At 41.8% G+C, this 13,743-nt stretch overlaps 1 protein-coding gene and 1 long non-coding RNA gene across 5 annotated transcripts in view; one reads left to right on the top strand and one right to left on the bottom strand.

Moving 5' to 3' along the window:
• Positions 1 to 13,743, bottom strand: part of PPIL6 (peptidylprolyl isomerase like 6) — a 30,664-nt gene that overhangs the window by 13,615 nt on the left and 3,306 nt on the right. For 2 of the 3 annotated variants that reach the window (XM_046674691.1, XM_046674692.1), the window contains exons 2-6: positions 13,020 to 13,117; positions 9,212 to 9,400; positions 5,362 to 5,424; positions 5,103 to 5,250; positions 796 to 852 (exon numbers count right to left, since the gene is read on the bottom strand). In XM_046674691.1, coding sequence (XP_046530647.1) covers positions 796 to 852; positions 5,103 to 5,250; positions 5,362 to 5,424; positions 9,212 to 9,400; positions 13,020 to 13,117 — 555 coding nt within the window. The remainder of the gene's footprint in view (positions 1 to 795; positions 853 to 5,102; positions 5,251 to 5,361; positions 5,425 to 9,211; positions 9,401 to 13,019; positions 13,118 to 13,743) is intronic. The other variant, XM_046674693.1, reaches the window with a different exon arrangement.
• LOC124246512 (uncharacterized) overlaps positions 1 to 13,743 on the top strand; it is a 37,230-nt gene that overhangs the window by 20,501 nt on the left and 2,986 nt on the right. Inside the window, exon 3 of one of the 2 annotated variants that reach the window (XR_006890520.1) lies at positions 1,552 to 2,352. The exons of the other annotated variant lie outside the window; for it this stretch is intronic. This is a non-coding gene — a long non-coding RNA (uncharacterized LOC124246512). Of the gene's footprint in view, positions 1 to 1,551; positions 2,353 to 13,743 lie in introns of those variants that run through there. 2 annotated transcript variants of the gene reach the window in all.

Here is a 13,743-nt window from a genome sequence, read left to right as displayed (position 1 = left end):
GCCTCTACAAACCTCACTTGGGCCCCTGCACTCACCCAGTGTTGGCTATTCTGGGGTTCTACTATTCTCAGGTCCCCCAGAGGCCCTGCTTTCTCCAGCTCAGACGCTGACGCCATGCAGATCTCCTAGATGTTGGTAGTTTGTCCTCATCTGTTTATACTTTGGAATTCACGTAGATACCTTGTCACCTAGTTTTATTGTAAATGTTATCGATGGGTTTTTAGTTTTTCTATCTAATTCTTTTGTCTGTTTTTATGTTGGGATTTTAAAAAGTTAAAAAACTATGTCACCGCCACTACCATCTTCCCAGGATCCTGATAGCAGTCTTAATAGGATGATTATCAAGGTACCAATTCTAAGTATGAGAATGGCAAATGACAAGCCTTAAAAATATCAATTCCCTTTGACCCTACAATCCTTATTCTAGGAATTTATCCTAAAGAAATAAAATAATTAGGCAAGTAAAAAATGTGTGTACAAAGCTGTTCTGTACTGGACTGGGGTGCCTCCCCCTGTACCCCATTTTTTTTCGTCTTCTCCCCAAAGCCCCCCAGTACATAGTTGTATATTCTAGTTGTAGGTCCTTCTGGTTGTGCTATGTGGAACGCTGCCTCAGCATGGCCTGATGAGCGGTGCCATGTCTGTGCCCAGGATCCAAACTGATGAAACCCTGGGCCACTGAAGTGGAGTGCCAAACTTAACCACTCGGCCACGGGGCCACCCCCTGCCCCGTACCTCATTTTTGACTCCCGCTTTTAGTATGTGTACTTATAGGGTGTTACTTAACATACATACCTTCAAATGTTGGTCCATAAATGGACTCTCCACCATCTCCTTTTCCAGCTACTATATCTGAGAAATAACAGTAAATAAACATTAGAATTCTGAGACCAAAAAGGAGAGTATAATAACGGCAGGGGAAGAAATGTTATAAATTATGATTCCCCTTATACCAATGACTAGAGTAAATCACCTAACTGTTCAATATCTATACCATGAAAATATTACTATAATGTTTTCACTTGATAATGGCCTGATGAGCCATTTTCACTTGTATTTTGTAAACATTTTTACATTCATGATCCTATTTTTTTCCCTAATAACTCTTGGAGGTAGATTAAAATTATACTGCAAAACTTTGAAATGATGAAGTATTAAAGTATAATGGTGGTCGCAATTTTTAAAAATGTGTTCATATGAATTCTGCTTACTTCACAAGTTATTCCATAGTCCATCTTGCTTTTAGAAAAATGGAAAGATTAAGCAGAGAGGATGAAATAGGAACAGTAAGATCTTTTTAGAACGAGAATAAAAATAGATGCTCTAAAAAGACTTAATGTTCAAATTTTCGTTCCTTGGAACCCTATAGTGATAACTCTTTATTTATCCAGTATTTTGGAAATGAAGTTCCTTCGTAATGTAATGAGGGTTTTTTAAAAGGTATTTATATGACCTATTTTGTTATTGCATTATATGCATATTTTTGACTTAGGCAATGCTCCCTCTATAAAAATTCTCCAAGTGCGTTATTTTTTTTTAATCTATCCACAGCTAAAAGGGAAGCAAAACTAACTCTAGTGAAAATAGAGGCGTCTGAGGTCCACTGTCCCCCCAGCGTCCCCATCAGTACCACTACACTTCTTCAGCCATCTAGTCCACCCTCCTGGAACAGTGTGCAATAAATATCTGTTAAAGGACTGTGCCTTTTTAACTCAGTATGAGCGATTTATCTATAGGAAAGGTGTGCCATTTTAAAGAAATCTGATGCAACCACAAGCATGTGGAGAGAGTTTATACAGGACAGGGCGTGTGGCACTTACATTATACTATTCACAAAGCTGGTTCAAAAGCTAAATGATAAACCTCAAGTCACCAACCCTCCTCCCTGGTCCTCCTCCATGATTCACCCAGAGCCCTCGGCAGCTCTCAGGAGCACGCTGCAATGGCTGAAGCCGAAATCTGGGCTTGGGGAAGTTGAGGGTCCCCCAGCACCAATTCCTTCAGATCTTAATGTCTGCTTTGCTCAGGCAAATCTGCCCAGGTGGTCCCCTCCCCACTAACACTTAACCACCCGTGGCTCTCCTTTGCCCTGTCTCTCCAACGCCATCATTACTCTTGCCCTTTGCTTCACATCGCTTAGCTGAATATCATACATCCATACCATTTCAATCAGTATTTAATACTTTTTTGGGGCCATAACCTACACCCTTGAATTCAGCCTTGTATATCTGATATTATTTCTATACTTCTGACAACAGATTCAGCAATGCAGACTAGTGATTTAAAGGAAGCTTTCAAGTCAGATGATTTTGATTTAAATCTCCATGTCAGTTACCTTTTCCAAGCCTGTTTCCTCACCTGTATAGACAAGGATGATGGTGAGGGCCTCCCAGGTAGTTCTGAGGATTAAATGAAATCAGGTAGGTAGAGCTTACTGTGGTGCCTGGCAGTGTCATGCTCATTCATTAGTGCCTGTGATTACTGTTTAGCATCACGGGCTTATAGAGTGCATCCTCTCGTTGCCATCATCATGCTCAATATGATTTTGATGATGATGATAAAATGTATGCAACTATATCTCAAGAGATTGTTCTGAAGGCAGTAGGCCTTGTGGGCACCACAGAGAGAGAATCCTGCCAAAGTGGCTTAATGACTTACTATCTTCTTTAATTTTGTAATTTAGAAGTGAATAGAATGTATGTTTCCTGTTGAGCTATCTGTTCATTTATTCACTGATTCATTCATTTAACAAATACTTTTTAAGCATCTACTATGTGCCAGGCACTGTTCTCGATCCTGGGGATGCAACAGTGAACAAAATAGATAAAACCCTCTGCCCTCATGGAACTTATATTCTAGTGAAGAGAGACAGACAGTAAGCAAATTAACAAAGAATATATTATTAGTATTAACTAATTAATATTAAATATTAATAGTGTGTCCAGTGGTGACGAGTGCTAGGAAGAAAAATAAAGCAGGTGAAGGGATAGGAGAGCTCAGGGAGGGGGTGAGGAGAGGTGTGTGGAGAGGAAGGTGGCAGTTTTCAGTGGGGTGGTCATGTAAGTCCTTGCTGAGATGAACTCTGGGTAAAAACTAGAAACAGATCAGGGGGTGAAGCAAGGGGATGTCTGGAGGAATAGCTGGGTGGAGTGTGTCCCAGGCAAAAGAAACAACAAAAGACCTCAAGGCACACATATGCTTGCTGTGCTTAAGGAACAGCAGGGAGGCCAGTGTGTGGAGCACAGTGAGCGAGAGGGAGATGTCAGAAGTTGGGATGCGCCTGGGGAAGAGTTAAGACTGTGTAGGGCCTGTTGATCCCAAAGGGCAAGCAATAGTGCCTGGAAGCATCCTAAGGCAGAGCACAAAACCACGTTTAGCTCCTGCACTCCAAAATTCTCCATGCAGCCCTGTGGGCATCTGATATCCGAAGGGAGAAGAACATTTACAGAGCTTGGTACTTTCAATAAATATACCATGTCATTGAATCGTCGCCACATCCTGTGATATTATAATTATCCCCATTTTATGATTAAGAAGCTGATTCAGAGATGCTAAGTGCCTTATCCAACATGGTATAACTTGCACATATCAGTTTGGATTTGAATCTGATCATCAGAATTTTCTTCCAAATTTTCCTTAACATTGCTGCCTCACTATTTGAAAACATGACCCAAGATCTGTGCACTTTGCCCTTTGGAAATTTCACTTCAAATAAACAAACAAATAACATGACCTACTTTCCCAAATTTTGCTCTGGGTCTCAGGGTAGGGATGGGGGGATGGGAAGAGGTCTAATCCAAAACCAAGAACAAAACAAAAAAAAAAACATAGTGTCTGGGAGCCCAGCATATAAGAGTCATCACTGAACTAAGTATCAGGAGACCCTGATACTGGCCCCCTTGAGGATTGTTTTACACTAACAAAAAATTGGGACCAATCTAAATGTTCACCTAATGGGAAATAAATTAAATCAATATAGCAACAGGATGAGAAATTAGGTAGAACCTAAAAACTTTATATGTTTATATACATTGACATAGGAAGATAAATACCATATATATTAAGTGGAAAAATAATGAGGTTAGATAGCAGTATTGGTGATATGATCTCATTTTGGAGAAACTGAGAGAAAAAATGCTGACTTACATACAAAATGCTTGGCTTAAATCTATATTTTTCTCCTCATCAGCCTCAGAATGTTCCAGATGGTAGAGAAATAATAAAAATTATTAATCTAAGCCTCTGCATATTTCATCAAGTTCAAGCAAATCTCCTTCCACACTAAGCCAATTATTTTTAAACTGCTGCCTGATTGCTCTCTATGGGATGTCTCCCAAGAGGCCTCCAAAATTTAACTTTGTGCTGTTGGTCAGGCAGTCTGTGTAAAGCCAAAGGACTGACCTGAAAAGAAAGCAAAAATGGAGACCAGGATGCTTTAGATCTTACTTTCAGTGCTACCAATGTAACATCTTTGGTGAGAAATAAGTTGTTTTCCATTTATTCTATTTTCAAATTCCCACCTTCAGTATGTTTCTTAAAAGCACTGTATTTTCTGGGCACTCTTATTCATTTAGGGGAGTATTTAAAACTACATTTTGATTAAAAAAATGTTATCCTACTTTTATATCACATTTTAATTTGGAATATTCCTGGTAACATACTTTAGATTTGTTTATTTTAATAATTAGAGAATATTTAAAAAGAATATGAATATCTTAATTCATCATTTGGCCATATAAAATATCCTTTAAATATATATATATATAACATCTAATATTAAATATATCTAATTCTATATGCATTTCATAAAGGCAGATAAACAAAACTTTGGACGTTCTGATTTGATGTTGCAATTAGGGTTGTATTTAAGATTTTGTTATTATTATTTATTATTTTTTTTGTGAGGAAGATTGTCACTGAGCTAACATCTGTGCCAATCTTCCTCTGTTTTATGTGGGATGCTACCACAGCGTGGCTTGACAAGCAGTGCTAGGTCTGCAGCCAGGATTCAGGCCTGCGAACCCCAAGCCACCAAAGCAGAGTGCATGAACTTAACCACTACGCCACGGGGTGGCCCCTTGTATTTAAGATTTTAAACTCACCTCCTCCTTGTATCCAGCCATTTCGTACTATTCGATGAAAGATTGAACCTGCATAATGTAGCCTGAAGCCACTTTGAGAAAATCCTGCTATTCCAGTACATAAGACCTGAAAATTTTTACATGTTTTGGGACATACGTCACAGTACAGCTAGAAAATAAAGATTAAAGATTTCAGAGATTAAATATTTAACATTCTGACAGTTACAGATTCCCACTCCTCCCAACTTATTAAAAAACAATCACCAAAAACCCCTCTTACCTCAAAAATTAGTCTTCCAATTGGATAAAAATCAATGGCAATGTCCAGGAAGACAAAATCATGCTATTAAAATTCAGGAGAAAAAAATAATGCAGGTCAATCTCTTGGAAGAAAGTTTTCAAAATGACCACAAATATAACAGAATCATGCTTTCAGTGATAAGATGTCAACAGCATAAACAGTAGATAATGTAACAGCAAAATTAAAAGAATGACTTAGGGGCCGGCCCGGTGGTGCAGCGGTTAAGTGCACACATTCTGCTTCGGTGGCCCGGGGTTCGCCAGTTCAGATCCTGGGTGCGGACATGGCACTGCTTGGCAAGCCATGCTGTGGTAGGCGTCCCACACATAAAGTAGAGAAGATGGGCATGGATGTTAGCTCAGGGCCAGTCTTCCTCAGCACGAAGAGGAGGATTGGCAGTAGTTAGCTCAGGGCTAATCTTCCTCAAAAAAAAGAAAAGAATGACTTAAAGAAGTTTGTTTCATTTTAGTATAGCAAGTCTTTACAACCTAAATAACACACTTTTTCGACTCCTTCAGTAGTGAAGATTTGAGTAACATTAACCTATCATGCAAGACTGAGAACACATGGCCTAGATATCACTACATCGCAAACTATGTGTGGAAAGGAACACTAGTCCCTCTAGGAAAAGAAACAGACTGGGAATTCTTTTCTTTCCTAAGTAATTTTGGGAAAAGATCTAATGTGAGCACCAAGGGTTTGGTTACTATATGTTCTGAATTTTCAGAGACAGCACAGATGAGCTAAGCAGAGCCACACCACAGCCTTTCTGAGTGGGAAAATAAGGCCACTATATCCGTAGGAGGCGCAGTACTGGCGGAGGGAAGAGAGGATGCTGTGTTTCTGAATTATTTCAGTCATGTCTTCATGTTCCCAGAGGCCCCCAGATCTTGTTTTCAATTGACATCCTTTCTGGTAGGGACAACTAACATTTGTGAGACTTTGTCTAGCCCTGCAAAGAGGCATCCAGAATGAAAACCCTAGTTTCCATCACAGTAGCATTCACTCAGGGAGTGGAGCACATCTAATGGAATACATTTCAACACGTAAAAATGCTGCCTGATATATATAACAAGGTACATAATTTGCCCTGCCCTATTTCTTAAGAATCCAGGAAACATAAATGAAATCATTTTAAAATGGATCACTATCATTATTTTATGTCACTCTAACTTTCTTTTTCAATTAAAAGACTGAAATAATATTGTGCCATCTAGCATCCAGGAATGAAGTATTACATCCATACTAATTATAATTAATTTATTTGTGCCTCTCAGCTTCTGGACTACAAGTTCTTAATTATAAAACAATATTAAAACTTCAGAATAAGAGGCATAATATAGTAAACTTCACAGGCTTAGGAGGAAAAAGAGGATATATTGGAAATCACGATTGACTTCTAAAATGACTAAGTCCATTTAGGCACCATTAAACTTCCCTGCGCATCAATATATTATCTTTAGGTGGTTGTCAAGAATAGATAATTCTAAAAATTCTAATGAGAAGGGAGCAAATGAATGCAACACAAGGTAATGTCACCTCACAGCCAAACTTGCAAATGTAATCGTCTCGTATATCCTTCCAACCCAGAAGTAACACATCCCTGGGTTTTACTCAGCAAGAAAAATCTAGCCTCTGTGCAAAAAATCCAAGGATTTTCTCTGGAATCTAGGTCCTCTCTCCTCACTGCCACTAATTAATTCAGGCTGTCATTATCTCTAGGCCAGATGACGATAGCAGCTTTCCAAATGGCCTCCCTGCCACCAAGCTTTCCCCACTCCACCCTGTTTCTTCACAGCCCTAAAAGTTTGTCCAAAAAAGCAAAGAGGATTATGTCATACTCTTCATGAGAAGTTCTGTTGGCTCAGCTTCCTTCTGGATAAAATCTAACATTAGTTCAGAACAGACAGTAAGTTCAACCTTTCTTTAGTGGATCTGTTTGGGTTTTTTTCCTCCTTAACATCTGACCACTTTTCCTATTTGGGGTACTCCCCACAGGGCCCTACCACCCTCTAAAGTGGCTCAGGGACCAGAGTCTCCCTCTCCCCACCCTGTGAGAGCCAGGGTGTGGGGATATGAACTGGGCTCAACTAGTCGTGTGCTCCTGCCTGGGGCCTTGGATCTCCAGGGACACAAGGATACAGGAGTTGAGAAGTTATTCTCCGTGAAGGCGGCAGTGCCAACCCAGGGCCAGCAGGCACCTGTGGCAGCATCCTGGCTGCACATCCCTGGGGCATGAGTCTGGCCATGTTTTCCTGCTGCCAGGCCTCCCTTGGTTCCAGCCTGCTTTCCAAAGCTGGTTCTTCAGCTTTCCTGCCGATTGGGAGGTCACCAATATCCCTTCAATACAGACCATTCCTCCCTAAGTTAATCAGAGGAGCTTGGTATTGTTGGCACTGAGAATCTTGACATCCTCTCATTTTCCCAGCCTCATTTCTCACTAATTCTGCCTGCCTTGCTGTCCCCTGCCATTCGCAGCTTGCTCCACGTACTTCTAGACTCCTGTCCATTGGGAATTAACTGGTATAAACATTAAATTCTTCCACGCACCCCAGAGTTTCTAGCATTTTCCAAGTACATTGTTTACTCAACCAAACATTCACTGAGCACCTAGTATGTTTCAGATTCTATTTGAGGCAGTGGTTAAACGAGGATGAACGAGGCAAGATCTCTGCCTCTGCACGGCTCAGATCCTAGCCCTGGGTCTTTCCGTGGGCACAGGCCACCATGGGCATGAAACGATTTTCAGCATGTGGTACTTGTTGCTACAAGGTTTCTGAGCAAAATTACAGATTACCTTTACCTCTATTGCCATTCCACCCTGACATCTTTCTCTCGCTCTCTGGACCTCAAGTTTCATGACTGTCCTCTGCCATTGGAAACCTCCCCAATGCCACAGCTTGTCTAGTCCTGCTTTTGCCAACTGTGTCATGCTTTAAAAAGTCATCTTTCTTCTCAATTCGACTTTCCATTCTTTTTGTGCAGCAGCTCTCAGGTGTTAGAAAGTATTAATTAAAATATTTCATACTAAAGGTATGAATGACAGACTCGACCTTTTCTGGGAAGGCTTGTCTTTACAGTCGTGTGTCACTTAACGATGGGGATATTTTCTGAAAAACGTGTTGTTAGGTGATTTCGTTGCTGTGTGATCATAGAGTGTACTGACACAAACCTAGATAGTGTAGCCTACTACACACCTAGGCTACATGGTGCTAATCTTACGGAACCACTGGCATATGTGTGGTCCGTCATTGACTGAACCATCGATATACAGCACATAGATGTCTATTTTTAAATGGGTGATAATTAATGCACATAAATCTCTAACAAGGAGCAGGAATGTTGGACAGCAATGCTTTTCTCCCTGTGCAGTGTGCCTGCTGTGAGATATGCATGCGTAACATACCACCAAGCAGAACCTGCCAGATTATATCCTTTGCAACTGGATCATAAGGTCATTGGAAACTTAAAACCTGGTCTCCTGCTCTTTTATATTCCCTTTTGCCAAAATATCAGTAATCAGCACTGAATTAATATAAATGATCAAAGATTCCACCATTTTTCTTTAAAAATTAGTGTAACTTGGGGCTGGCCCTGTGGCCGAGTGGTTAAGTTTGCGCGCTCCGCTGCGGGCGGCCCAGTGTTTCGTTGGTTTGAATCCTGGGCGCGGACATGGCACTGCTCATCAGACCACGCTGAGGCAGCGTCCCACATGCCACAACTAGGTGGACCCACAACAAGGAATGTACAACTATGTAACGGGGGGCTTTGGGGAGAAAAAGGAAAAAAATAAAATCTTCAATAAAAAAAAAAAATTAGTGTAACTTGCCTTGGTGTCTCTTAAGAAGTTAGTAGAAAAATCCACAGTAAGTGCCTCGTAAAGTGCAGGCGGCCTGAAATCAATTATATCCCAGATCTTGTGGGCCCATTTCTGAAGGTCAAGGGCATCACCCAGGAGCTGATCATTAACAAAACACATCACATAGGAAGAATATTCCCAGACTTCATTCTTGAGTTCCTATAAAGGAAAAGGACCAACAAAATGTAATGAGGAAAAAGCAACACAAAAAAAAACCCCCATAAGCCAGAGCTTGGGATCAACTCTAGGACTGAATCTTTAAAAAATATATTTTTTGCCATCTTTGAGAATTTTGCTCTCAAAAAAGAATTTAAGAGCATTTTTAAGAATCTGACATCACTCAAAGCAAAGAATGACTTAAGAGTCATCTTAACAATGGTACAATCATAGAAAACAGATGGTAATCTGGTAATAAGAACCTGTGTGTGTAGCATACTTGTTATATTAACTTGAAGACAAAATGCAGCCTCTGACCTCATTTCTGAGGCACATTTTACCTTGTGCATACATGGAAAGGTTAGCGGTTCTGAGTCATATGTGGTTTCAAGGCAAAGGAGCAAAAGAATTTTTTTTTTTCTTTTTTTTTGGCTGAGGAAGATTAGCCCTGAGCTAACATCTGTGCCAGTCTTCCTCCACTTTATATGTGGGTCACCACCACAGCATGGCTGACAAGTGGTGTAGGTCTGCACCCAGGATCTGAACCTGTGAACCTGGGCTGCTGAAGGGGAGTGCACTGAACTTAACCACTACGCCACGGGGCCAGCCCCAAAAGAATTCTTTTTTGATGGAGGTGTGTCAGGGTGAGGAAATGCTTCCTGAGGGCCAGTCAGGAGCAGTGAAGAAAAGAACTCACCTTTGTCAACACTTTTAAGTCCTAAGCCCCTCAAAATAAAGTGTGTTAGTGTTTTCATCAACACAACACTGAGAGCCAACCTAAATCCCAGTGTGTGGCCATTGAGTAATGTCCCCTCCGAGGAGATCTGGCTTATTATTACCCAGTGCCAGTCCTGGCAGAAATAGGAATAATTTGGAAAGCTGTTCTTCAATTTTAGCAGACAATCAGAATGACAAATTCCTGAGCCCCATCTGAGCTTCTGATTCTGGGATGGGGTCTGAGAATTTGCATTTCTAACAAAATCCCCGGAGATGCTGATGCTGATGCTGCTGGTCTGGAGACTGCACGTGGAGAGATGCTGGTTTGGGGAAGAGTTTGCCTTCAGCTTGCCAGCTTGCTCCATTCCCAGCTCCTCTCAGGAGAGTTCATGTGCTATTGCTCACTTCCCATGCCCTCATCAAAACCTGCTTCAGAGAAGAGAATAAACTTTTTGTTCATGCTGGGCTGCAAAACACTGATAGAGCCTATGGGTCAATACTCCCCAGAATGTTTGAATTTACTAGTATGATCATATTTTATAGGACACAAAACATTAAAAACTGGGGGGCTGGCCTGGTGGTATAGTGGTTGAGTTTGCATACTCTGCTTTGGCAGTCCAGGGTTCGCGGGTTTGGATCCTGGGCGTGGACCTACACACTGCTCATCAAGCCATGCTGTGGCGGCATCCCACATAACAAAATGGAGGAAGACTGGCACAGATGTTAGCTCAGGGATGGTCTTCCTCAAGCAAAAAGGAGGAGAATTGGCAATGGAGCTTAGCTCAGGGCCAGTCTTCCTCACCAAAAAAAAAAAAAAAACCATTAAAAAGAGGATAAAAAGTTTGTCCACTTTCTTTGGAGGCTGAAGATGTAAATGCCTTGTCTCATGACAGCAGGCTGGGTCCAGTGGTTTCCAGGGCTGTCCAGCACTAAGATCTATGATGCTGCCTTTTTGGAAAGGGAGAGAAAGGCCTTTCCAAAAGGCCTGAAGCCGTCCGTCTGGACATTACATTCTGCTGAAGCCTAACGCCCCCTGGACCTAACCTCAAGTATGCTGAGAAGCACTACATATAACACAGGATACAATGCTTAACACTGAAGAAGGACAAAAAGCTGGCCTGAAAGGGAAGAAAAGGTTAAGGGGACAAGTGTCCAGGAGATGAGGGTGGGAGAAGGGAGAAAGGAAGGAAAAGGAACAAAGAATAAAAGGTGGAAAGCAGCAGCAGGGATTACCTAGAAAGCCTCATGCAGGCCCCGTGAGAAAAGCAGGAGGAAAAGAACACAAAACGGTCAGTCACCCAGGCCGCAAAGGGCACAACACCGCAGAATGGAGTACACACCCATCTTTTAAGAGGACGGTGGGAGAAGACAAGAGGAGTGAGTACCAACTGCAGAGCAGATCATGGCCCTCCTGTGGGTGGAGAGCACGATGCTGGTAGGCAGTATCATACGTTTAGTGATAAAAATTAAGAAAAACATTGTTTTATGTCAGGGTGACCAACTGTCGCGGTTTGCCTTAGACTGTCCCAGCTTTAGCACTGAAATTCCTGCATCCCAGCAAACCACTCAGTCCCAGGCAAACCACTGGTCACCCTAGTTGTTATAAGTATTAGAGTTAGTATATACAAGTCGTTAGAATAGTGTCTGGCATATAATAAGCACCATATATAAGTGTTCATTCTGGTTCTATTTGAATTCCAATGAAACTGTATTATGGCTCTGAAAATGTATGAGACTCATCAACCGTCTTCTTGATTTGGTCTCCTACCGTTCACCTGACTGAGCAGGAGTTTCAGTGCTAAAGCTGGGACAGTCTAAGGCAAACCGCAATAGTTGGTCACCCTGACATAAAACAATGTTTTTCTTAATTTTTATCACTAAACGTATGATACTGCCTACCAGCATCGTGCTCTCCAGCCACAGGAGGGCCATGATCTGCTCTGCGGTTGGTACTCACTCCTCTTGTCTTCTCCCACCATCCTCTTAAAAGATGGGAGTGTACTCCATTCTGCGGTGTTGTGCCCTTTGCGGCCTGGGTGACTGACCACAGGATCACAGGACATCCTTGTGCAACCAATTACACAGCAATCGAAACTGCTCTGGTCAGGGGAAATGGGATTTCATCAGCCACTGGGGAGATGGGGTGAGGAAGGGAAACCAGAACTGGGATCCTCTATAGGACTGGGCCAGGGGTGACAAGCAGGAGGCATAGCCCATTCCAGCCTCCCACCCTAACACGAGAGATTGCTGAGCCAGGATGCCACCCTTCATATCCTTCGTATCACATGCTCCAGGCAGCACTACTAATTGATCAGGGTTGATACCCAAGAGGAAACCTATCTGCTCTGCCACCCGTAGATAAGCTCTGTTGGCCCCAAGGTCTGGGGTTCTCCAAGGGTACTGCTGGGGGGAAGAATGCAGAGAAGGAAGCTTTCATGAGAACAAGGCTACCCTCTGGGAATCTCGTGCCTGTCATCATCAGAACTCCCCTCGGCAACAGCCCCACACCAGCCCCCCACTATACCTGTGCCGCACACCACCAAACCCTCTTAGAGTTAGGGCCAAGAGAGTGCCAGGCCACCGTAACCCAAGCGCCATGGTGTCCCAGGGAGTATAAATGATGGGCGGGAAAGGAGGGGTAGCCATCAGCAGGGGTCAACAGCAGCACTGAGAGCTTAAAACTTACCTTCATCACAGGCCTTCCAAAAGAAAACCCTGTACATGTTTTACTTTTTCTTAAAATCAGCCTGGTAAAACGACTGACATAATTTAGGAAAAGGGCATAAGTTAGAGAAATTAAAATCTAGCTGCACTGAAATTACTGCTTCAGTTTTTTCAAAACAATGCATAGATCAGTAATTCAGGCAAAACTGTGCTCATCTCCCACACCCCGAATATCCTTTACCCTTTTTTTCTCCAGTAGATATTGATCCCATGCAAATTCTTGAAGAGGCACTATTACAGGATCTTCGAATTTGGATGGATAAGTATTCTTGAGACTCTGGGTTTCAAAACAGAATAATCATTTTAGAGTAAGTTCTCTTTTAAAGTAGAAAATCATTTCTCTAAATTTTTATGGGGTCTCCAGGAAGTTTTATTCAATGCACACCCAGGCCACACAGTCTGGCATAGATACCCTTAGATACAGTCTGTGCTTACTTCCGTTAAGTTGCTCCCCAGTCTACACTGGGGCTCTGGCTTATTTGTCTCTCACCTGTAGAGACTCAGCTCCTCGAGGGCAAAGACAATGTCTTAGTTTTCCTGGATTCCCACTGGCCTTAACATCTGGCATATAACGGACCGTCCACACACAGCAACTCAATGAACAAATCAATAAATGAGTTTATGCCAATAGTTCTGTGATCTGTCATGTTCTTTTGGGACCAGTTTTTCATAAATTTAACTCTTACTAAACCTTAATGGATCTACAAATACTTTTAACTAAAATAAATAAATGTTATTGCTTTAATTCACTGATATATGGAGAACAGCCAAAAGGATATTGTTGTGGTTATACCCCTTGGGAAAAAGAGAAATAAATAGTAAATTTTTTTGGTTTAGATATCGAGCATGTATTGATTTGACATACCTTGTTTTGTCTATATGAATCAGAGAAAATTCTGACTGCT

Source organism: Equus quagga, chromosome 11, assembly GCF_021613505.1.
Source record: "Equus quagga isolate Etosha38 chromosome 11, UCLA_HA_Equagga_1.0, whole genome shotgun sequence".
NCBI lineage: Eukaryota > Metazoa > Chordata > Mammalia > Perissodactyla > Equidae > Equus > Equus quagga.
The sequence above is the reverse complement of the archived record's forward strand: the minus strand, read 5'-3'. Positions and strand labels throughout refer to the sequence as shown.